Consider the following 26,877-nt stretch of genomic DNA (forward strand, 5'->3'; position numbering starts at 1 on the left):
CGAATAAATCAACATGTTGCTGCCTATCTTAGGCATCCGGTTCGCCCAGGCTCAATGGATATTTCTACACAATATTTCGTTGCTTTATTTTTGTCGCGCATTATGCAAACGGCGACTCAATCAAGGCATTTTATTAAGCATTTTCAGGGGTTTTAATTTGCACTGGTTGAGACGCAGAGCCGGCTCGCATTGTTGGCGGCTTGGTGGTTGTCTTTTTTCTTCTTTCGGCCATGTCTGTGTGAGGCTGCAGCCACAAACATGGCAGTCAACAAATTTACGACATAATAATTTACATTTATCTGCTGCAACGAGGCAGTCACACTGCCACAGCAACAACAACAACTGGATCGTAATATAAGTGCGTGTGTGTATTAATAACAAGAAAGGAAAAGTTGGCCCAGCCAAGGCCGAACAGACAATGTCCTTGTAAAAAAACAATAATAGGAAAATTAATTGAAAAATTAAATGCAAAATGGTATTATTTTCTTTAGGGAACTATAGGAACTACAAATTAGCAAACAATTAAATAATAAATAATTTAAGAGCGAAGAAAAGTTAGTCTTAAACATAACTTGAAGAAACTTAAACCTACTTTAATTCAAAGATATTCACATAACCCATTGAAAATTAATGCTTTTTTTTACAATTTAATTTCATACCATTTGAAATTTCAGTTCTTCAAAAGAACCCTGTCACCCGTTCTCTGGTTTCCTGAGGTTAGGGTATCAAAAGCCAGCGCCATGTTGTTTAATAAGTTACCTTCTCGCGATATGTCGTCGTCAGACGCAGACGTCGCCTCTTTATCAGTTTATTACTTGGCAAACTTTTCATTTTAATATCATTCGCATTTGCGCAATGCATTTTGTTTTTTTTTTCTCTTCTTTTTTTTGTATTTATTTTTTAGTATCTTTTTTTTTCTTGTGGCTTAGTTGAGCGACTTTTAATTTCGTACGCCTTCTTGGCAAGGCCCCCTGGCTTCAGGGTTTGGGTTGGTTGAGCGACTGCAACTGCGAAAAGATGATAAATGTTGACCGGTTTTGGGACATCAACCGGTCATCAGAGAAATAAAGCTTAAGGCAGACAGGCCCTGGATATCGGCTGGTGCACTTTGAACCTAGCGCCACGTGTGTGAAACAGTTTTCTCGGTTCAAAGTCACGGACTCTCTCTTCCCTTTCACTCTTTCTCTGTTTTTCTCTCTGGGGGAAGTTCGAAAATCGATAGAGCTAAAAATTGCCGGCATTGTTTCCCCTGCGAAAGCCCCCAACTCACTCACTGGGCGGCGGCTTCTTCCCAACTTTGCTTGCGTAAACTTTTTTGTGGGCCCGGTTGGATTTTATGAATGAATGCGACAATTTATAGCATACTTAACAGGGCGCCTGCGTTGCCTTTCCATGGGTGTGTGTGTGCGTATCGGTGTGTTTGCGGAAGTTTGCTATGACGAAAGCAAGGCAAAAACGATGTCCTTGACTGTGGAAAGTTTCCTAACAACAGGTGGAATTTTAAAGATGTGTCCGTGTCCCCCCCCCCCCCTTCGCGGGCTTCATTTCCACTTTCCGTTTGACGTAGTTGGTCAGAAAAAGAAGGTGCGCAGCTCGTAAATTTTCATTAGAGCTTCGTACAGTTTACACAGACGTTAAAAATAGTTACAATAATAAACGAGCTGCAAGGAAGGAGAGCACTCTTACTTGAAATTTCTACAAAGTTGAATAATTCCTTAAGTTTTTAGTGATTTTATTGAGAGTTGAGCTTAAATTATATATCTCTGTAAATTAAACTAATCAACTGACTGTTTTCTCTTGTCACTGTTACATTCTCTCGGAAAGATATAGTACTTGTTAAGATCATTTAGTTTTCTCTCTTAAAATGCAAGCTAAGGTTATTCAGTTATTCTTTCTCGTTTTGATAAATTTCTGGCTAATAGTAAACCAATTAGCTTTAAATTTTTATTTATCCTATGAAATGTTATAGGTAAATATACAGAAGCTCGGATATAGTAGGCTTGCCAAGTTCTAATATTTAAATTTACTATAAACTTTGCCTTTTACTAAGCTTAATTTTAGCAACAAAAACCGCAAATCTAAGACATAATACAAAAGATGCTCCCCAAACAAAAGTCCCAGCACGTTTCCATGGTGAAATGTTTCGTTAAAAATAGTCAGTCTCAGAAGCCTGACGTGGCTAACGATGATTAAGCCAGGCCATGAAATTATTAACTTGTTTTTGCGACTCTCGACACAAATGTTACCATAAAAGGTGCGCTCCGAGAGGGAGAGAAGCGAAAACCGCAATTAAGCACAAATCACAAAGTTTGCCCAAAATTGGTTAAGACCAGTCAAAGGGAACCAAACAAAATAACCGAAACTGCCGAAAACAACAAAACAAAGCAACGGCAAAATGATGGCTTAAAAAAAAGCAGACAAAATTTGTGGTGCCTACTTTTGACCAAATTTGGCAGAGTCTCTTTTTATGAATTGTATAATATGCTCATACATTGTCTGAGCATTAAAATCATTTTGTTACTTGACCTGTTTTTCGACTGTGGCTTAAAGAGTGCCAAAATAAAATTACATTTTTAAGTGTCTGACATTTCATTAAAGAGTTGTTCGGTTGTTTTCGTTTTGCTGGAAACTCTTGAACGGACGACTGGCATGAAGTGAGATCTTGAGACGCATTTATATCGTCTGCCCGCGCTGCTAGGTGCATCCAACAGTTCGCTGTTAATTAAGAACAACACTCGCCATGATTCATACTGATGCGTGTTAAGTCTTTTCCACTTCGTGTTCAGCATTAATTTGCCGTGAGATTATCAACATTAGACCAGGAGCAAAACAGATTAGTGTCCAAAATCAAATCTAAATCTCAAGGAGACAGCTTTGAAGTTGAAATTAGTTGAATTTTAGATACTCTTTAAACAAAGTTTATATATGGTTTCATTTAGTTCTCAGTTTTAGTTTTCTTAGACCGCTCAAAATCTACTTAACAATTACAATATAATATATTAATTAATTCTGATTAATTGTGGCAATATAAGATTTGTACCCAAACAAACCCAATCAAAAAATATTTAGATTTAATATAATATATAAAATTGGTAATAAATTGGACTTTAATTAGGCCACTTTTATAATTTATTTTAATAATAAAACCACCCCCTTATAAGAGTATAATAAAAGCCATTTTAAATTACAAGATTTTAGTCTCCAAAAAGAAATTTCATGTACTCTTCAGAGGAAGGAGAAAATAATGCAGGGGAGAATGGAGCACACTGGGATCGAAAAATCTATTTGAAGTTATTTTCGCACAACTTGGCCTGACACTCGTCTGTGTCATTGTTGTGTGTTGGTGTTCTGTGTGTTTTTGTTGTTAAAGCGTGCCTGTAAAGTGTTTGCATGCCACAGAAAAACAAAATCCAAAAAACTACAAAAAAATATACGAGAGAGAGAGAGAGGAAAGCAACTACAAAAAATAAGGCGAACAATGTAGGCGTATTTTGATTATGATAAACTGGCGAATTATGTTGTCACTTTGCATTTTTCTTATAGAATGAAATTATATTTTATAAGCGCTGCGCAAGTCAAGAGAGTTGTTCGGCTTGTTGCCGTTGCTGTGGCTGCTATAAGACTTGGAAAATATTTACATGTCATGGCATTTGAAGGGATTTATGTGGCCCCAATGAGACCTGCCTGACTTGTAGACGACGACAACACGTCCACATCCAGCCGGGACTTTCCGGCATGAAAAATGACGAAAACGAACAGAAAAAGCCAAAACAGAAAATACTTAAGAATTGTATTAGCCGGCAGAGGTGGGGGGGATGAGCAGGAGAATCACCTATCCAAAGAATATATCTTTGCACATTTCACTAGACTTTTCACATTTTCCGTCCAATTTGTTTGGCTTAGCCGGCGGGGGAGATCAAAACTACAGTATAGAACCCAAGAATCTATTCCTTGTGTATCGGCGGCTAAATATATACCCACGCGGACTATTTATATCGCTCCACGTAACGAATATTAGCTGCTGATTATTATTGAACAACAAGCAGAAATGCCTTCAGCTAATTATTCGCCGACGTCAAGTTCACGAGAATTTGAATACAACTATGACGTCGCCTTGGTCTAAACAAATCCAAAACACACCAAAAAATGTGGGGGAAGCGAAGTAAACATGGCCTATCTATATGTCGGTGCTCTATAGATTTCGAAGCTAAATATAGGCTTGCAATTTCTGGTTCGTCATGGAGGAAAGCAGCTCTAAAAATACAAATACTTCGGAAAAGAAAGAGGAAAGAAGGAAATGGGCCACTAAATCAATAAAGGCCCCCCAAACCAGCGACGTGACACACTTCAGTTTGAATCAAAAATTCCACTCGACAACACTGCGAACATTAAAAATTACAAGATATATCAGGGAATGCCTTGGCCGCCTGTAGAGATATATCTATATAAATACAAAATTAATGGCAATCTGGCAGCGCAAACACGACAAAATTTGTTCTTGCCTCTAGCCGTGTGTGTGCCTTGGCCCATTGTCACAGAGCCAGATAGTTTTGTGTCATTAGCCCAAGATGCGAGGGACCTCCATTCCATATGGCCGCGATGGAGGAGCCGAAACGAGAACTGAAAATTAATGATGCAACTGCGAAGTGTGTCACGGATGCCGTGCCGCCGAAAACCCAAAAGATATTTCCTCACAGATATATTTCCACCTCCTCCTCCTCCTCGCAACACTCTTGCAAGGCAAAGAATCTGCTCATTAGCAGCTGACAATATTGGAAATTGGTTCACATTCGGCTCGGACCGGCGTGCCCGGTTGCCAGGCCCCCTTTGTGCTTTTAATCAAACGGATATATATTTCCCGATATCGCCAGCTCTATAATGTATACTGCATACAGCACGCCGCCTGACTATATTTAGCCGTGTGACATCTATATATCCATGTATATTATGCTGATTGACGCACAATGCTCTTGAGAGCGGGTTCTGTGACGCTGCCCGACTTATCTCTATATAGTTACACGTAAGCAATCGTATCTCCTAACTGTAATCTGTAATCAGTTATCTGTTATCCATGGCCTGTGACGTCCAAGGGGCATTGATAACGCACCAAAAAATATTTGCAAATTAGGCGAAAAATGTTTTGGGGTCGTCAGAGGCATGCGGAAGTAGTGTGGTTTCAGGAAAATAAATTTCCAATATTCATTAACTGAAATACTTTCAAGAAAACATACATAAATATATAGATGAGAATTTCATGGTTGAATAGAAACAACCTTTGCTTTACTGGTTTTCTGACAAAAGATCTGTGTTTGATATGGCACATAGGCAAATGTTGATGTATATAGATTCAATCATCAAAAACAAAACTATAATTTATATAAAAAAAATATTAAATAAATACAAAACAGAAGTAGAAAATTGAAAAGAAAAATAGTGTATATTTTTACAATTTACACAATTTTTAATAATATTCCCCTCAGCCAATTTTCATCTTAAATCAAGTTATCAAGAAATACAATAAAAGCCTACAGAAAAAATCATAGAACACCAAAGCTCTTCACAAGAAAAATATCTACAGAATAAAGTCACTAGGCTAAATGTAAAACAATGAAAATCAATCATAAAACCCAAACTGGGGATCACTCCGGCATATGGAGCCGTAAAAAGTTGCGCATTTGTCACAATTCTAAAATTAAAAAGCCTGAATATCTTCCTTCCTTCCATACATTCCCCCTTGCAGCACAACAAATCGTAATATAAACTATCAACGGCATTTAGTGGGATTAACTTTTTGTGGCCGAGACACAGTGTCATAAATATCCAAAGGCGAAAAAAAAAGCGTTGCCCATGCACGCCCCATAAATAAAACCATTAAAATGGAATTCAACGAATTTTCAGCGAGCGGCAAATGCAGGCACCCAATCCATCAAAACTGCACAGATAGGGAAAACAAAGGCCAGAAAAAAGTGCAGCCAAATCTATTTTTCGCCCCCCCAAATGGGTTTTTCGCCAATCATTGTTGGCTATTTTCGGCATTCGCCCAGCGCCCATCGTCCATCGTCCATCGTCCATTTGAACGTCATTAGAGGGAAGTAGTGTGTGTGGGCCTAAAATTACCTTGACCGAGCGCAGAAAATAACGAGATCTATAAATAAATACACGAAAGAGCTACGTGAGCATCTAAAGCGGGCGAAGCTGATTAAGCGCCACAGAATTTATAAACTTGACGTGGAAAATTTATATTGTAATTATTTTGCTATTTGCACGCGGCGCTTTTCGCGTCATCGCGTCTCTCGGATCATCGATTGGGGATTTGCCATTTAAATCTCTCCGCAGTTAATTGTTTACTGACGTATCCAGCGGATCCGCCGCCAAGAGAGAGAGAGAGAGCGGCGGACCCCCTGCTGACTTTGGCCAATTTAGGTCTTGTTTTCTGGCCCCGGCACACGAATATATATCTCTCTTCATTTTCCGCCAGCTGATTGGGCTTTTCAGCCAATTTTCCCCCCACCAGCTGCTGTCAATCTCTGTGTGAATCTCTTCTGCGTCTTTGCCATGGCGAAAATAATGATAATAAAAAAGAAAAGATGAACGAACGAATTTTGATTTGTTTCGGTTTTGTGTATTATTATTTTTATTTCCTTCGATCTTCGTCTAAATATGTGCATGGGCAAGCGCTTTAAAATTAGTTCGAGTGAGGCACGCGTTTTATATTTAGATGATTGCCATGTTTTCGTGTGCGGTGAAAGATCCAAACGGAAGATCGGCGCAAATAGAGCATGAGTACTTATCAAACACATTCGTGCAATCTATTTTCGCTACCGTTTCGTTTGACCCACTTTCACCGCCCCAAACAGGCTGAACTCGACGGATTCAAATACGGCCGAGCGGCAGCTTATTCCTAATTGGGACTGCGCTGAGTTATTATTTATGAATAAATATATATTGTGCTTGTGCCAAAACTCATACAGTTTGCAATTAGACAAAGGCATTTGGGCAGTGGGCAGCTGCTGCTCAGCAATTGCCAGACTGTAGGATTTTCGCTTTCCAAAATCGAGACTGACAAGCGGAGAAAGTCTTGACAATATCGCTGATAAGTATATGGTTTGTGATCCTGAAAAATGTTGCCTCTTTTTAAATATTAATATTCTTCCGACTCTTAAAGGATTAGATTCCTAGGGTTATATGTGCATTTCATAGAAAACAAAGCAAGATTAGGTACCGATTTCTCCTCTAACTTTTCCTAGTTCTATCTGATCTTAAAAGGTAAAGGTAATTTAAATTGATTTTCTCGATTTTTAAAACTTATCCAATTGAAGAAGGATAAAACGGTTACTTATGCTGCTAATTTAGGCTCTCACATTTACGGGAGAAACACTCAAACCTTTTAAGCAGACCTTTATCTGTCCCATAAAATTTAACAGTGAGAAAATAAACCACAACTTAGACTTATAACCTTAGGCTGGGTAAAATATTTATGAGCTTTTACTCGATACAATTTTACTGAAAATATCTTATAATATCTGAAGCTATTTTAGTTAAAAAAATGAATATATCTTGTATAATGAATACTCTTAAATATTCAAAAAGTATTTAGTATATCGACCTTAAACCGATTTAAAATCGTCTCTCAAACTTCTATTCGACATTCATCCTTAATTTGCCAAATTTGTTATTCATAAAGTGTCAGTCTCTAATCAATTCAAGATATTCCGAGTAACAATCTGGCCATACATTTTATTCCACTAATTATCTTACTAATTTTCCAAGTTTTATGCACTTGTTTTGGACTTCTGACAACTAATAAAAAAATAAGCCGAAAATCACAGAAATCCAATTTAATTCTCACCTCATTTTTCGCCGACCTTTCAACGAAGAGAGGGGAAGAAAAATGGCGCTAGATCCGTATTTCTGTGATTCCGTCCCCAGTTCTCCGCCCACTCCATGTCTCTGCTCTATTTCAGCCAATGGAATATTTTTTCGGCATTTCCAAATGTTTAAATTTCTAATTTGTGTCTCTGAACAACAATATTTCCCCCCTTTTGCTGTTGACTGCAGCAATTTACGGCAACATGCCAAGATCATAAAGCATATTATGATGCTCATAAATTAAATGAAATAAAATATAAAAGAAATCAAAAATTGTATTTATGAATTTTACAGACAGTAAATAAAATTGCTTTGGATTTTTGTTTTATGTCCTGACAATTTCCAAGCGGTGAAACTTAAGAGCTATCAAAACGATCGCAACGGAGATAAATCCAACAAAAAAAAACATATATGTACTATATGTAAAATGTATATAAATTTATTCACACCTCAACTCCAAAAAGCTGATGGCGACGCCCACTTGGCCAAACGCTTTATGGCTCTCACCTGTGGCCAAAGCCAAAATGAAGTTGGCTTGCGTAATGCGCAGCGACGACGACGACGACGACGACGGGCGACAATCAAGTGCGTTGCGTTTCAATCGGACTGAAAACGCTTACAAAGCGCCCATTGGCAGCTGGCGGGGCAAAACAAAACAATTTCTGTTCCGAGGGCAATCCGCTGAGTTGCCAACCACCAATAACAAGTGAATAGAAAGACGGAAAACAGCGGTCCGGGCTCAAGTGTATCTCGCAGATACCCGTCGCATCGAGTGCAAGCGGGATGGATGGCAGAGCGAACGAGTTGCATTGCCAGTCAATACGCTTTTAATTACAGCCTACGCGCGCTGTAACTCAAAAGTTGCCCTAACAAAACTTTTCACCATTTACGGCAAATCGCGGACCTTGGCTAAAAGGCAGGCAGGCAGACAGACAAGCCTGGCTTGCTTGGCATTGATGCCAATGTCTGTTTGTTTGTTAGTCAAGTTTGACTGTCGTGTATCTGTATCTGTATCTGTAGTACCGATCCACACCAAGTGAATGTATCTGTGGCTGTGCCTGTGCTGGGCGCGTGCCATGTGTCATCTGGCTTGCGACTCGCGACTTGCGACTATCTAACGCCTCTGCCTCATCAAGAGGCAGCGTCTCCCCAGTTGACCCACGCACGCTCAGCCACGTTCTCAATGAGATAACACGGCTGAGGAAACCCACACGATACACAGAACTCGCACACAGCCGAAGAATTGGCATATAGACAGATATAGATATCAATACAGTGTCGGGTATTCGGATAGGTAAGGCATAATGGTGCAAGCAGTGCAAAGATTGTCAAAGTTAAAGTAATAAAGTTGATACAATTTTGAGGTATTTTCACTGTTTTTTTTTAAGAATATGGCTTGATAATAACTTAGTAAATCCGAATCTCAAGGTACCTCATAAGCCAGATATAAATGAACATCAAAAAGAACTGGAATCTGGAAGCAGAATCAGTGTCAAAAATCAACAAAGAGGAGCAGATACAAGATACTCTTAGACAAACAAAAATATATACATTTTTCAAACTCAAATGTATATATTTAAAATATAATAAATTAAAGGCAACAGCTGTTTTTTTCTATTAAACTTAATTAGATTTGTAAAAACATCACCAATTTATTTTTATTTTCGATTTAACTCGGTCTCTATTGGCCTACATCTCGCATTCCCAAGTTTAAGCGCCAAAAATAACGTTAATTAGTTTGTTGGAGCCACAAAAGAGTTAACCATTTATTTCTTTTTTTGTGATTTGCATGTTTATTAGAGAACCAACCTGTGCTGGGTGCGCTGCTGCTGCTGCCGGTGCTACCAAATTGAGGAAGAGGTGCAGCAGCAGTTCAGCTGATTGAGCCCAGCTACCAGTCATCACCTGGCAACTTAGCCGGGCTTATAAGTACATACGTGCGCGGGGCACGCCCCCCCGCCAAAATCCCAGCCATGTCCATCTTTGGATGAGCGGCAATCAGACAGGCAGTCAGCAGCAGCAAATAATTTACAATGGCCACAAAAGTGTATTTTTAGATTGTGCAAACTATTTTCGTGGGTGTTTTGTCAGGGGCTGGGCCGAAGCACCTCTCGCCTTTACTCTTCGCTCGTTTTCCCTCTGGGAAAACAAGACAACAACGCAACAGACCCCGAACAACACGTCACTAGAAATTGACGGTGAAAATTTTAGAAACTGTGTGAATAGATTTGGCTATATTTAGCATAATGAGTTTTCATTTTCCTCGCTACTGACTACATGAAAATCGCTCTGGCTTTTATTGGCGTACGTTGGCCCACTACAGGTGGCTGGCTGGTGGTGGCCTCCGGCACCTGTCCCTTTCCATTGCCATATACCTCGGCCCATTCCTCCCCTGGGCCCTCGATCGGTCAGCATCATGTGAAGGTTAAAAATAATCGGGAGCGCTTGCGATTTGTATTTATTTTGTTTGGCAAAAACTTTCACAAATGAGGCAAAGTTCTATTTTTGGGTGGGGGGCGCATATATCTGTATCTGTATCTGAATCTGTATCCGTATCCGTATCCCTTGTGTATCTGGCGATTATCTGACGTACTCTGTTGTTGTCTGTTGCGTTGAACTTTTTGCCGGCAAAAAACGAAGAGAGGAAAACACCTCCCCAGGTGTTTATTTTTAGGTCATGGCGTGTGCTCCAATCAACACAAAAGCGGCGTCTGCGCTAAGACGTGACTCTGACTAATATCACCTGATTATCAAGACCTTAGGGGTTGACCGCGCTGCATTCTTTCTTTTTACCCCACAATTGCAGTCGAAACTTGGGCTCTTTTCTGGCAACGTTTCAATATGATTTTCGCACTATTTCTAGATGCAATTTTGTTTATGTTTCCCAGTAAAAACAATGCGGAATGAATGCCTCTGCCAGTGCAGTGCACAGCAGACAACAGACGTGCAACCTTGTCCTTAGCACATGAAAACACGCTTGTTTCGTTTACAATGTGAACGAATGATAAACATATGAGCCGAAATTCCATAGAGGCTGTCAATGCAATTTCGGCGGACGGACAGCGAACCGAACTCGGAACCGAGGAAATATAAACTTTTATGCGAATTTTACAGCAATTTATTCAAGCGAAATGAAATATAAAATAATCATGGTAATGGTAATTGAATAATAGTGTGTTTAAGTAAAAGATATTAAACTTGGAATGCACTAGCTATGCTATTCTTATTTTATGAAGCCCCTAAACTTTATAGATTCAACAATATTTAAATGTGTTTGCCAAGCAATCCGTAAACATCAGTAACTCCAAATTCTTTTTGTTATATTTTTCTCACGGAAATCAGTGACCAGAAAAATGGTTAAGGCCTTTTTATACACGGGTTGCTTATAGGGAGGTTTTATAAGAAACAATCGAAAATAAATCTTAATAAGCAGCACATCGATCTCCGAGTCTATGAGCAACATTCTGATAAGTTACCTGATCAAGTTGGTTTTAATATTGCCACTTAAGTCCACATAATAAGATAAATCCCAATCCCATATTTCTGTAGAAATTAAAGACGGATACAGATGGGTTTCTTAAGTTTAAATAAAATAGGAAAGCCAACTTGAGGCTTACAGGAATAAAGTTGAAGTTCATTCATTAACAATATTGCTTAAAAACATTTTCCTACCAACATGTTTTTATGCATTTTCCGCCATATTAATTTAAGTTCTGTTACCAGGATTCCTTTGAGTTACGGCATAATTAGAAAATAATATGCCAAGTTTTTTAAATAATCCACAGAGTATCCCACAATGGCACACACCTGGTTCTAACTTTTCTTACTTGATCTCATAAATAAACCCATTCTGTCTTTAAATCTAGACTTTATTAAAAAATTCATGGGAAAAATATATGAGAAACCCTGACAAAAGGCCAATATTTTGCAAAAACATTCCAACATTTCCTTATTAGGCCCCCACACTGACCTTCGCCATAGTCCCCATGTTCTCCCAGTCGCAACTCTTCCCAAACTCAATAAAAGTGTCTCAAATGCCGGTGAATTGTGCCGGCATCCAAACACTCTGAAGTATCTCGCAAAACAGACACTTGCCAAAACATTTGCCCACCGACTATTTCTCAAACAATTTCCACCCTGACCTTTGCCGCGGCCACCGGAAGAAAGGGGGGAATGGGAGGACGGCGTAGACTTGGCCCCGAAAAACTGTCCATAAATGGTAAAGTGAATCATTTGTTTAGGAATCGGTACCGTCTTCGGTACATTTCTGGCGGCTGGCTCATGCAAACAATTGGTATCTCGGTGTTTACGTCGATGCGAAAATTGCTACGGCTCTGCCCCGGCTAATGGGCCGCAATTTTCGCGCACACCGATGACGTATTTCGGGAAATCATAACATTTGCCAGCCGCTAAAAGTCTCACACAGGCGCACGAATCGATAGATACTCTTGGACTCAAAGGGGGGCGCACGGGCACCGGGTACCTGTTGTATTATTTTTACCTCCGCGAGCGAGTGAGCAGTCGAAGTCGAAATCGAAAAGCGGAGAGCGGAGAGTGCTCGAAACTCACCACGCCGGAAAGGCCTGGCAAACTGTTGATTGGCTGGAGTGCGCCTGCGCGATGAAAATGGCTGCAGTGTAGGGAGGCAACCAGACCTACGATTGGATCGACGCCGGGCGCAAACCGGCCGGCTACGTTATATGTTCATCTGTGTGCGTGTGTGTGTGGCAGACGGTGACGTCGGCAAGCCCGCGATTTCCCCACCAGAGACTGAGAGAGAGCGCCACTCTTTCGATATCGACGGTGGGGCGCGTGCCGTTCTTCGGTGTGTGAGTGAGCGAGTCGGACGGGGGCCCAGCGATGTTGAGTTTCATTCATAAAAACCGAAAGAGGGCGCATCTCGTGCCTCAGTTGTGTTCGAACAAGCAAACGCGACGGTTGAAAACTAGAAGAAGCCCCAGCAGCCGCAGTAGCTAGCCAGCATAATCAGAAACCAAGTCAGAAGAGTCCCCAGTAGAGACACACAATATTGTATAGATATTCGACGCGGAATATATATTTGGAAAATCCCAGCAAGAAAATAACAACAAATCGTTTGTGCAGTGACCAGTGCCAATGAAACAAAGTTTTCAAAAAATACAAAATAAAAACAAGCCCGGTCGGTGAAAATTTCGGAAAATCCAAAACTAAAACTAAAGTAAAAGTGAAAGGATATTCCGGCATGAATGGAAGCCCCCCACAGCCGCAGTATAAAATGATTACACGAGCAGTGCTTTATTGATTTTCGGCTCGCAGTGAGAACAAAACTTTCGCGAAAACTGACAGTGAAAATTCCATAGCATATCGCAGAGCTAGGAAAAGCCGACAAGGCGAGAGAAAGACCAAAGGAAAACCCCTTTGAATTCTTCTGCAAGTGCCATTGCGATCCAGGTGGGTGCTTTTTAACTGAGAAAAATATATAAGGGGAATCTATTTTGGTGACGGAAAATATGTTCAAAAACTCAATCATTTATTTAATTCATTTTAAATCAAATGATAAATGTTGGTTGCGCCTTGAATTATTGGGCAACAAAATGTATATAATTTATATGAATGCTAGAAGAGCATAAATTTTAATATTGATTTATGTGTGTGCTGAATAAAAAGGAAAATATTGTATTACCTTTCTATATAAATATAATAGGAAGGCCTTTGTGATTTGGGTTGGTTCTTTTCAAGCAAGTGTGCGTACGTGAGCTTTTCTTAGTGAAAAAATTAATTATCTAGTTGGTTTGTTTTCGTCCTTTTAAATAAATTTAAAATGCATTGAATAGTGACTTCTTTTTTAAATAACTACCCTTATAAAATATGTTACACAATTCAAGAGGCATACCAAAGATATCTGGCTGAAAGCCCTGTATAAATATTTGAAATTATATTTAGAAATAAAACATTTGTCCTATACAAATATTTGATTTTTCAAAATGATATTCATAAACTTTTTATACTTGTTATTAAATTTATTAGCAGGAAGCATATCTATATATTTGTTGCCCCTATGGCGACCGTGCTGCTGCTTTTCCCTGCTCTCGCCAGGCGCCTGCCTTACTTTATATTCCTCGATTTAGTTGAAAGATATAAAAATTCATTTAACGCATAATAAAAATTTCTGCACGTTATTTAGATAGCACCTGGGAGCAGACAGCCGAGCGGCGGAAATTTACGACTGCAACTATGTATTTTCGAATTAATGCATCTCCGAGTACAAGTGTATCCTCTGCCATTTTTGCAAGATTTGTAATTAAATTATTGTCATACACTTAGCGCTCAATTAAAATAGCAATCTAATGTTTACAATTTGATGGCAAATTTTTGGTCCGTCTGCATTCCCCAAGCTAACATATCCACCGCATTTCCACGCCCCCGCCCAGCCCTCGGCTAATGCATTTCCCACTGGCAGCATGCATTTTCGATGCAAACACTGCGGAATGGAAATGGAAAAGCAATTAGCAAAGTGATTTACATGCAACCTCCCATAGTCGAGGAGGAAACCCAAATCCAAAGATCACTTTTCAATTTTGTAAAGCATTTCCATCGCTTTTCGTCATTTTTCGTGGCTTTTTGTGGGGTATTTGGGAAATTAATTAAGAGAGATCGAGACAAAGGTGCCGACGATGGTAAAGCCGCTGATGGGTCACGGAGTTCATTTAACACTTTCCGCACTTGCCAAATGGCACTTTGACATCGTCCCCCGCCATTAGTCTCTAATTTACACAGAGAAAAATGTTTAGTTCTGTGTAATGTTATGCTTCTTCAGAGTTATATAAATTCAAACTCAAGAGTACCTCAGTGAGAGTGAAATATTTACCAAAGGCACGCAATAAAATATCAATAAAGTAAATAATGTTATGCCTTCTTGCAATTTGAAATTCCATTTGTGTAGTTTAGTCGAAAATGTTTAACGTGTAACACTTAAAGTGGCCAAAAGCTTGAAGCTGCCGTCGGGAGTTGTGCGTTTTTGCTGCCAAGTCAAACAAGAAAATTTTCATTTAAGTGCCCACTAAAATGATTTCGAACAAAAAAGCCTTTATAAAAATATACATATTCAACAACTGTGTGAGTGTGTGTGTGTGTGGTGGTGTAAATGTTGTTGTTGTCTGGCCCGCGGCTGTTTATTTTCATTAATTGTTCTCATGAGGGGAAAACAACCAGAGCTGTTGGCATGAAAAGTGTGACAAAGTGTTACGCATGCAAAAGACGGCGGCAAAAGATACATTTTCATGCTGATGCCGTTGCTGATGTTGTTTTTGTTGTTGCTGTTGTCCATGTTAACTTGTTGGACACCGCATGGCCAGTGAGGAGCGGGATGAGGACCGGGCTGCTCCCGCTGTGTGAATGATGGACTTCGTTGCCGCCCGGCCATTCCATCATCGTTTCGTTTTTGGCTCCGTGTCGCATGCAACTTGCATGTCTTCTATCTATGTATCTGCAAGATACTTTTACTCCTCACACACACACACACCTTTGACTAATGATCGCTTACCCTTCTCCTTTAAACGTTTCTCCAATTTCTTTTCATATTACTAGCAAAAAAAAGAGTACCAAACCTGTACAAGGTATTATTGGTCTTAAAAGTGAGCTGGTGGAATATATATATATATATTTTTATTTGTTTTCTATTGCCGCCTGTCAAGGTTGGGAATGCAAATCTGTTGGATATATGAGAGTACCCCGGATAGGATTGCACAAGCCCAAGATCCCAAGACAATAAACTTGTAGTTTATTTTTGGAGCCGCTAAGTAGCCAAAGGTCGCTTCACGCGTCTCAACATTTAATCCTCAACGAGGTCTTCAGTGCCGCTGCTGCTGCTGCTGCTGCTGCTGCTGCCAATGAAAACATTTATGGCTAAAACTCTGGGGTCTGGGTCAAGACTCGGACCCCGGCACCCCGCTCTTCATTTGCCAAAGCAAACAAATTGGCGCCCATCTATCGAATTGTTAACACTATCGGCTGGAAGGAAGGAGGCGCAGAGAGCGTAGAACCCATAGAGTCGCTATGGAAATGGCAGCGGCAACCGGTTCGGCAAAACTTAATTAAAATAATATCAACATAACAATTTTTTCATGCTTGGCGTTTTCGCCTCCTCTACCTTGCTTCTTCCTCATCGAGCCGTTAAATGTATCTCTCGGATATCCATCTCCCTCTGGCGCGCACAGCCACTGCCAATATTCATTCATGGCAGCGGAGATCTTGACGTGTGTGTGCTGTCTGTCCTACTAGTACACTAAAAACAAAATCAAGAAAAATGCTATGCAAAAATATGCAGAGTGAAAGAAGTCAGGGGATCCGGACCGGAGACAAGATTTACAATATACATAAACGCAGGCAGACAGCCCGCCAGCCCGCCGGTGGGACAGTGGCCATGGCCTACGGTGAACGCTGCCGGGCTGGCCGGAAATTCCCAGCTTGATTTTCTTGGTAGCTTGAATTCCCCGTCAAGTTTCGGCGGTAATCGCCTTAGCCAGTTGCCACTGTAGATAAGCAACAAACACAGCATCTACAGCTCGACTTGCCGTTGTTGGTTTTTCTTTTTTATTTAAGGGAGTGTCAATTGTTAGCCAAGTTATTAAGAACCAGGGGAAGACAAAGACCGGGCCAAGACCAAGAAGTCCAAAGAGATGGAAGTGGAAGTGGATTCGATGCTCTCCAACCAGTTTTCAGACTTTGAGAGGTCCGCACTCCGAACCGAAGTATTGGATTTGTTTTCGGCCGCCCGCGGATGATTCATGTGGCAAGTCGCGCATTCAGGGGGAAACAACAACCACAACAACAACAACAACAACGAAAGAGATACAAATCTTTGATCGACTGTAAAAATTATTGACTCGGGCGCATAATTTTATGAATGAACAAAACACAAAAGGCACACAAGCCCAGCACGCGCTGGCTCAACACAAATGTGTCCGCGGGTGTGCGCAGCCTGTGTATCTGAATCTGTAAATGTATCTGTAACTGTATCTGTAGCTGTATCCGTATCTACGAGCCGTATATCTGAATCTGTGGCCTACAGCTTTGAATGTAATTTCACTCGCTGCCCGTCTCGAGTGCACTTCGCCATGGAAATTATGCGTGAAATCAAATGTAAATAAAAAAGCAAAAGTGCCAAAAGCGGGACGCTTTTTTCCGCTCCTCAGAGATTTTGTGCCCTGTCCCTTGTCTTCGTCTTCGTCTTCGCCATCGTATCTGTCGGATACGCCGTGGCACGGTAGTTATTTTGGCGCATAGCTGCCTGTCAACACGAGTGCACTTGTAATGCAAATCAACGCGGTCAAGCCTTCGCCAACCGAAAACAAAAAAAAAATTACAAAAATACAGAAAATAAGAAAATAAAACAACACACTCGAGAGCTTGGATGACGCCACACCGGGCATCGGGTCGAGAGGGACGGGGGAGGACACAGACCCAGTGCCGCAACTCGTTGCAGATGGCAATCGCAAGCAATTTCGGTTAGTTTATCTGTGATAAACAAGCGAACAAAAACTACAAAATAAATAATAAGCCAAGTTTATGTGGCATTTGTTTAGAAAAATTTGCTGCCGCTGTCCACTCCGATCGGGCTCTAATTGAGAGACTTGCATAAGTTCGCATCATGGTATGGTATTGCGTAAGGTCACCACCGCCGCACGCCAGACTGACCCACTTCCCGTGGAAGGCGGCCCAAACCTGGGTCACTCTTCGGCCGGGTGATCCATGGGAAAGCCGGCTGTTCTACTTCTCAGGGCAGCTGGCCAGCTCCGAGCTAAGTGCTTAATCGATCTTAATTTAATTGCTGGCGACCGTGGGCGCAGGAGGCGAAAGCGTCTGCGACAGTTTCCGAAGACGACAGTCGATGGCAAATTAAATTGTTAAGTAATTTCCCCACTTGATGACCCGACTCACTCACTCACCCAAAGCCGGTGACTGGTTATGCAATCGAACAGCTGTCGTGGCAAATCAATTGAGAAAGAGCCGAGCATGGATTTGCATTGAGCTTCGGTCTGCGGTTACCTCGACATATTGGATGTTTTTCCTTTATAAAAAATCTATAATCTAAGCTTAACCTTAACTAATTAATATATTTTAAGAATATATGTATACATATACATATAATGTTATAACAGTACTAATCTTCATTTTTATCTTTCTTCCTTTTACAGGCGGCGTAGCCCCTGGAACTCCATCAGCGGCCATGATCATGGAAGGGCTTGAAACCCTGGTGGCGCCCACGCATCACGCATTCCTGCTCACCGAGACGGCCGCGGCCGCTCACTTCAATGTGCTGAGCTTCGACACCTGTCTGTTCAAGACGAGCACGGCGGCCCAGAGCAGCGGCAGTCCGTCATCGGCGGCGACCACCTATCTGAGTCCCGCCCAGTTCGGTGGCAATCCCAGCGGAGCCGGTACCAGCCACAGCAGTGGCTCCCTGAACTCCACCTCTGCCTCCTCCTCGTCCACTTCCTCTTCGCTGCTGCATTACACCAGCGCCTCAGCAGCTGCGGCCGCCGCAGCAGCCGCCTCCGCCGCCGTTGCTGCTGCCAACAACTCGGTACTGCGAGCCCGCAACCAGACAGCCACGCCCACGCAGGGCGGCAGTCCCGGACACGTGGCCGTGCAGCCAAGCGCCGCCGCGAGCAGCGGACGCAGCTCTGCCTCGCACCTTAGCCTACTGAACACCAGTGGCCAGCACAGTCCCGCCTCGGCCTCGGTCGTGGAGCAGGTGGAGGCTCACAAGCAGATGATCGAGGCGCTGCCGGGCGATCTCAATACGCCGGTGACCACGTCCAGCGATATACCCTCGTTCTTTGGCCCCACCACAGTGGTGGAACCGCCACCCATTACTGGTAAGTAAAAGTCTAATATATATTTTTAAATATTTTTTAAAATATGAAATCATAGTAACGTAACTGTAGCAAAGGATTCCTAAGAAAAATAGACCGCATATTTTTATATAACAACTTCCCTTGTTACTCTTAAGATTTCATAACGGGAACATTTTTTAATTACATTAATATATCCCCCCCATAAATTATAAACAAATTTACTTACATTTTTGCAAAAATAAATATTCAATTTAGCTTGATATTTCGACATTATAATACAGAACATAAATCCTGGAGACAAAAGCCTCAAAACATTTATAGACTTTTGCTGGGGAGAAACTCGAACCGTGAGTTTTCCTTTATCTGCTGCTAATGGATGCAGCTTGCAGCTGCCACATGCCGCAGTGGCACTGCAGTCGCAGTCCGCCTGGAGTCCGCAACTAATCCGTTGTCAGTCTTAAGTCTCAACATAAATCAGCCTCAGTGGAGTCCGCGGAAATTGTCGCTGTGCTAGGCTGGCCATATCTTGACTTACTTCTCCGCCACTCCAACATATCTGGGCTTTGTCTCTTGCTGTACAAGCAGACTTGGCTCAACCTTTTCTCCTGGGCTTGCCCTGAATAACAAGTTCAAAATCAAAAATAAACATTCGAAAAAGTTGAAGTACCAATTTCTGAGGTGCTCATATTTTCGTTGATTTTTATTTGCACGTCTTCTGATTTGTGGCTTTTGCTTTTCATTTTTGATTTCTTTTTCCTCGGCGATCTCTCGTGTCTTAATAATTTCGTTGTTATTATTAAGTTATGGGGCATTTTAAGAGGTCTCCAGCCGCAGCAAAAGTTTTATATATTTTTCTCTGCCTCGGCCACATAAATATAAATTAATAAAATGCTGACATCCCAATGGCTATATCACGGTATAGACTTTATGAAATTTATGTCACAAATTTTGTGGCATTTTTGTTTTTATTTATCTTACTTTAGCGCTCACTTTTCATTAATGTCAAATAAAATTGAATTTTGCAATACTCGCGACGGGCAGCGTTCTCATATTTCCAAGACTGCATAATAAAAATAATAAATAAAAAGGCAGCTACAACGACGCTTAATTAATCTAGAAGCTAGAACAGCAACAACAACGGCGCATGTATTAAACATTTCCGTTCAGTGTCAATGTTTCGAGCGCAATTTTCTCACTCGGCGGCTGCCCCAAGATACGCGGATACCCCGAGAGCCATATCGGACTTGTGGATATAGCGAGACGTACACATACGTTCGGGCATATATCTACAGACATATGGAGCTGCATTTCTAATTGAATTAAGGCAAAGCAAATAAAGTATACTAGATTTGCTGCTGCTATCAAAAACAATTGAGTTTAATTGCTCTCTCTTCCCTTTGCCCCAAGGAATGACACAGCCGGAGAGCACCGAGATCCATTGGAAATGCATAAAAAGTAGACACTTAAGAGATGGCCAAGATTCATGCGCGTCTAAAATATGCTTCGGATATAAAGCTCTCGCCAGAAGCCAAAGAAATGTCACTCATAAATTCTGGCCACAACCCACGCAGCTTGTCGTCTGGCCAAAAAGCTACGAAGAAAGCACAGAAATCATGGACATGGGCAATTTTCAAATGAAAATCCATTAAAACAATTTGCATGACAATGATGGAGCGGCTTTTAATCGCCAAACTTGGCAAGCTGGCTGGCCATGTCTCACTCAAAGTCCGGGCTAAAGAGGCGAGAGTATAGACAAAGGCTCCATATTGGCCAGACTAGAATGCGTCTCCTTTGGCCCGGCCGGCCTGTCACAAATTAAACATAATTTGTTGTCCTCTTTCCTTTTATTTTTTATTGTTGCCTTTTGGGGACAAACATAATTTGCCCTGACAGCATTAATGGGGCTTGCAACTACATATATGCATGTGGCATGGGGCCCAGAACAATAGAGTCGCTATCGCGAAAATTTCTGTGAATTCATGCACGCTTGCCCTCAGCTGGAACCAGATTGATGTCGCAGCACATTAGGCGCACTGCAACTCAATCAATATCCAGGCTAAAGCTCAAGTCCGAGCGGCATTAATGACGGCTGCTGCGCCGGCGACGGCGGCAATCGTGAGCAGCTAAAAAAGGGGCAAAAAGAGAAGAGCTGCAAGAGATTCCGATTGCCTCCGTAATTAGTCTTCTCGCCGACACTTTTGCCTGTCGGCCCCCCAACTGCTGCCACTGGCTTCTGCACTTCTGGACTTCTCCGCTTCCCGATGGGCACGATGAGCGATGAGCGATGATGCGACCTCCCGTGTCGTTCGATTTCCGCGAAATCAAAGCGCCCAGAAAGCCCAGCTGCAGTGGCCCAATGCCAATGCCGTTCAAGCGAACTGTGATTGATATCGCAGCCTGCCGCGACGGAAGGAGCAGCAGCAACAGCAGGAGTGGGGTGGATTAGGCAGCTATCTGGAATCCAAGAGCAAAGGAAAACTATCCCAAATAATTCAGATATTATTTACATTTTTTTTACAAAAAGAAAATTCCTAAAGATTTTGTATACAATATACATTATACATTTCATTATTGGGAATATTTCAAGTATTTACATTCTTTATCTCAAAATGTAAGGTTTTTAAATCTATTAAGGGAATATATATATTTTATTTATTTGTAATAAGAGCAAGAGTTCACCAACACGACCAAAATTAACGGGAAAATTATTCTCTTTTGTTTTCCAGGTTCTATTGAATCCGAGGACCTGTCGCTGGAGCCCCAAGCGGTATCCGTGGGCAGTCCTGTGCTGTCACATTGTAGTCCATTGAAAGAGGAGCGCAGTACGCCGCCAGCTTTGGCCATTGTCAAGGAAGAATCAAGTAATAATAGTTGTAATATGTACCCACAACACAACAACAACACAACATCATCATCAACAAATACAACAACAACCAAACAGACAACAAGCGAAAGCCACAACAACACAGAGGGCGTTGGCTCGCCGGGAAACAACAACAACAACAGCACACAATCACACCAACAACAACAGCTGCATCACAATAGCAACAACAACAGCAATACGAATTGCCATCACAACAGTCACCAGCAGCAGCAACAACAACAACAGCCCCACATGAGCTCCCCGCAACACCAGCATCAATACCAACAACAACAACACCAAATATTACACCAACAACAGCAACAATTGCCACATCATCACCATCATCATCATCATCATCACCATCACAGTCACAGTCAACTCCAACATCAACACCAACAACAACAGTTACAACAACAACAGGACCCACACCAACAACAGCCGCTACACCAACAGCAGCAGCTGCAGCATCAACAGCAACACCAACAACACTACCAACAACATGCCATCCAACACCAACAGGCTAACAAAATCTCATATCGTGGCATTTTCACCACCACAGGCAACGCCATGAACGCAGCAGCAGCCGCCGCAGCAGCTGCCCAGCAGCAGCAGCAACAGCAGCAACTTCCCTCCCCGCAATTGGGTGTTTTGCCCGGACCCATGTCGCCGCCCTCGAACAGTTTGGGCAACAGTTGGGGTCTGCCCAGTCCGGACAAGACCATGTTCCAGCCACCCCTCTTCAGTTTGCCCGCTCACTATGCCACCATGCAGCAGCAGCAGCAACAACAGCAGCAGCAACAACAACAGCAGCAGCAGCAGCAATCTGCGGGTGCCGCTCCCTCGCCATATGACGACGGACGAGCGGCAGCGGCGGCGGCAGCCCAGCACGCTGAACTCCTGGGCCTGACCATGGACTGTACGCCCCTGTTGCTCAAGCAACCGCCACCAACCTATGCCGGAGCCTCTGGATTCGAGGGACTTGGCCAACTGCACAGTAGCCACGAACAGTTGCAGCAGCATCAGCAGCAGTATGTGCGCACGCAGCCCAAATACCAGTGGCTGGACTCCCCGGCGGACTACGCCCAGCAGCAGCAACAGGTGCAGCAGCAGCAACAGCAACAACAGCAGCAGCAGACATTGGTGCTGCCGGGACCTACTTCATCTGCGAGCTCTAGTAATGCAGCCCTGGGAGTGCTGATACCCAAGCAGGAAAGCTATCCGGACATGCAGCCCGGTTCCAATGGCACAGGTTATTCGGCCGGATCAGGGGGCAGTTCCTCGGCAGCCGCTGCCGCCGCCGCAGCTGCTGCAGCAGCCGTGCAATTGGCCGAATACAGTCCATCGACGAGCAAGGGACACGAGATCCTCTCGCAGGTCTACCAGCAGAGCAGTGTTCCCTTGAAACTGGTGCCAGTGAAGCCGCGCAAGTACCCCAACCGCCCCAGCAAGACGCCCGTGCACGAGCGACCCTATGCCTGTCCGGTGGAGAACTGCGACCGCCGTTTCTCGCGTTCTGACGAGCTCACCCGCCACATACGCATCCACACGGGCCAGAAGCCCTTCCAGTGCCGCATCTGCATGCGCAGCTTCAGCAGGAGCGACCACCTGACCACCCACATTCGCACCCACACCGGGGAGAAGCCCTTCAGCTGCGACATCTGCGGCCGAAAGTTTGCCCGCTCTGACGAGAAGAAGCGGCACGCCAAAGTGCATCTGAAGCAGCGCATCAAGAAGGAGAAGGTGCGTGGCGAGCAGCAACAGCAGCAGCAACAACAGCAGCAACAACAGCAGCAGCAGCAACAGCAGCAGCAACAACTCCAGCAGGAGCAGCATCACCTGAGCCTGCAGCAGCACCCGCAGTATCAGCATGCCCATCATCACCTCCTGCAGGCCGCCGACCTGGCCATAGTTACCTCGAGTGCGAGCATGTAGAGACTAGAGAACTCAGCATCCGGCGTTGGCAAGGCCCGGGTTCCCCCGCCCAAGGTGAACCTGGCCTTGGCTCTGGATCTCGACGAGAACGCCTTTCCCTTCGAGCTGACCTCCGACTACGGCACCCTGTCGCCGCTCACCAGCCCCGTGCAGTTCAATTACGTGTGGGTCGGCCAGGACTCCAGTCAGCCCTTCTTCTACAAGGACGGCTCCTCGGAGAACTGAGGTGGGACCAGGGAATCAATCGCTGATGCTGAATAATCATTAATGTATACTGAGTTGTAGTCGTAATACCGGGGTTGTGCTACCAGCAAAATCTATGCAAGACATTAAATCGTAATGAGGTTACAATATGCTACAGTTAGCCTAGATAATATATATACTATATATCACACACCCAGTAATGGCCAGGATAAGAATCAAGCAAAGCAAAACAAAGTTACTAACCATACAAAGCCTAACTAAAGCAAATTGATGATTACTAATAATGTTTGATATAATTGAAGTGGGAAAATATTTAACTTATGTCTCTAATACTGTGATCTCATGTGTAATAATTATTAATTTTAATTTCCTTACATAACTACATGAATAACCAGAAATAATTTTAAAAATTATAATTCTTTCGCCTTTGCCTAGCTAATGTTCATTTTTTAAAAATGCTAACACACCACCACACACACAAAAGAACACACACACACACTAATTTATTGCATTTTATAATAATTATATATACATTATAATTATTAACTTATTGTCTTAAAGGTTTAGCTTTAGGTTTTAACATTCAGAAACGTAAAGGAGCACACAAAAATCTTAGCATATCATTTTTTCCTCTAAGCATTATAAATTGCATAAGTTCAAAACAAAAATTACTTTTAAATCGAATAATGGAATTTCGTGTGCTAATTATGAACGAAGTGAAGCGAACTTGTTTAACAAAACAAAAAAAAGAAAGAAACCGAAACTTAAATTTGAAAAATGCCCCTTGTACTTCCTTAACTGATTCGAAATCAATATGGCAAATGAAAATTTAATTTTATCTTATTATATATGATATTTAAAATAAATATACTTGTTCAGTCTACTGTAGAAATCGATATCTTCCTAGTTTTTAGAATTTTAAGTTTAATTATTCTATTTTTATATTATTAGTTTATTTTACTTCTCGAAATATATAACAATTTTTCAAAAAACATACTTACTTGCTTATTATTTATTATTATTATTATTTGTTAAAGATTAGAAAGGATGGTTTCGACTTGTAGCCTTTGGCAATAACAGATTCGTATGAAGAGTACAGCGCGTTTCGTGAGTGTTAGACAATAGCAATCTTAAACAAGACAAGCTTTCAGAGTTTTAAGAATCCTTCACACGAATTTTATCCATGGCTATATATATTTTCGTATAGCTATGAATCACCCGTATGAATCACCAATATAAATAGAAGTAAGGAATATAAGGTCATGATTTTGATGTTCAGCTTATTCTGAATGAGTCTGGCGCCTCACAAATTATAGCCTAACGAACTTGAAACGAAGTAGAAAGTGTTGACAGAACACACAAAACAACAAAAAAAACGCATAAACCTAACTAATCGCAACTCTTGTGCCACTTGACAAATATATTTGATGAAGTATACAAAAAATTTATGTAGAAAGCAACGACAGCTGAAATACGAAAGTAACGAATGGTTTGAGGATGTTTTAAATTCGAATCTATTTTAAATAGCAAAATAATGGTGAAAGCATATTTTGCATAGCTGCTAAATCGGACAAAAAAAGAAACTAAGAGGGAATAAGGTAGAACCCTACAAATAGCTGATAAGGAAGGTTAAGGGCAGTGCCAACAATTAAAAACGAAAAACACACACTTCTTAGGGGGAAATTAGGAAGAAAGACACCCCAATCTATATATTTGTATTTAAAGTTCGGCATTTCCCGCTAGAGTAATGTCCAGAGATTAAGTCACAAGGAATGTGTGAAAATTATGTGCCATCAAGAAAATAATGAAGCTTATAAAACGCAGACAGAGGAGGAGAAATTATATTTAACGAAGGGATTTTTAAATTTTAAACGTTGTGATTCATATTGTTCGTTTGATGCATGCTTCAGTGTTACAAATTATTAATAATAATATTATTATTCCGGCGAAAAGGAAAGGGGGAGAAGCTTAAGCAGATTATATCCGTAGGTGTATTTAATTGTGTACATAAATGTGTTTATAACTCGAGTTGCTTATGGACAGTTTTTCTTCCATATATATATATGAATTATATGAGTGTAAAGTTCACTTGGATAAATGTATTTTATTGATGCATTCTTAGCTAGACAACAATTATTCGTAGCTAAGAAAATGAAACCTAAGGCCAGAAGACATTCAATGCTCAAAAGGTGAAGCTAGCAGAAATATTTTTTGTAGATGTCGCATTGCCGTTCAAATATAATTTGTTTGTGCGTTGATTACGTAGAAAAGTAAGTGTTTCTTAATGTTTCTTGTGTGCACATTATCCACTTGAAAACCCATACCCTCCTAAGATATATGTATTAAGAGGCTCTCAATTCTTTAACTCTAATTTCAAAGACTGTCTTTGTGTTTAGATCGCTAAGTCTGTCAAATCGGTTCTATCATCCAAAGCGGGTGGCTTCCGGTCCTCCCAGCTATATCAGTTGTTTGCTATAAATTTAACTCTAACGTATATATATCCCTAATTCTAAGTTGATATTTTATGTCAAAGTAAATAAACATTATTCAAATTATATATTATACAGATAAATCAAAACAGAAAAGATACCAACAATAAAAAAAAGAGGACAAAATATGCAAATTTGGCGAAAACACTTTTTGAACAAATTAAAACGAAATTTAAAATTAAACAAAAACTACGTCTTTTACTCTGCGAATTGGCTTCGGTTCTGGTCATATAAATTAGTTAGGCATTCGTTTCAATAAGCCATATCGTGCGCCATATATAGCGAAATGCAGCCCCAATAAAAAGCGCAATAAAATTGAAAATAATAGCCAAAGCGGAGCGGCATCCGACGACACGGGACGATATATGCCAGCACTCAAAACTAATGAAATGTTCCAAACTCCAAAGCGATTGCAGCCACCAGCTAAAGCGCCCCAGCAGCAGCACCAGGAAAGTCGACTGACCACCACAAGGAAACGCTCTCCATCAGCTCCGTTCTTTCCACTGCCTCCGCCGCTCACCTGTTGCTGCAGTTGCCGGCTGGCTGAGGCCGACTGGGCTGCCAGCAGCGACAGGCGCATGTCGGGCCTAAAATTCTTCAGTTTCCCTGCTCGCCAAAGACGAGCAGCCGTTGTCGGGGACTTGGCAAAAGTTATGAGCGCAATTCTATCGTAAAAATGCAA

The 26,877-nt window shown here is 41.7% G+C and overlaps 1 protein-coding gene across 1 annotated transcript in view; it reads left to right on the forward strand.

Moving 5' to 3' along the window:
• The window catches only part of sr (stripe), a 42,470-nt gene extending 16,141 nt beyond the window's left edge, over window positions 1–26,329 (forward strand). Inside the window, 2 exon segments of the mRNA XM_070287229.1 lie at window positions 18,045–18,728; window positions 21,434–26,329. Of these exon segments, the coding sequence (XP_070143330.1) occupies window positions 18,045–18,728; window positions 21,434–23,727 (2,978 nt within the window). The 3' untranslated portion in view covers window positions 23,728–26,329.
• Window positions 26,330–26,877: the final 548 nt, after the last annotated feature.

This window comes from Drosophila kikkawai, chromosome 3R, assembly GCF_030179895.1.
Source record: "Drosophila kikkawai strain 14028-0561.14 chromosome 3R, DkikHiC1v2, whole genome shotgun sequence".
NCBI classification, from domain to species: Eukaryota; Metazoa; Arthropoda; class Insecta; order Diptera; family Drosophilidae; genus Drosophila; species Drosophila kikkawai.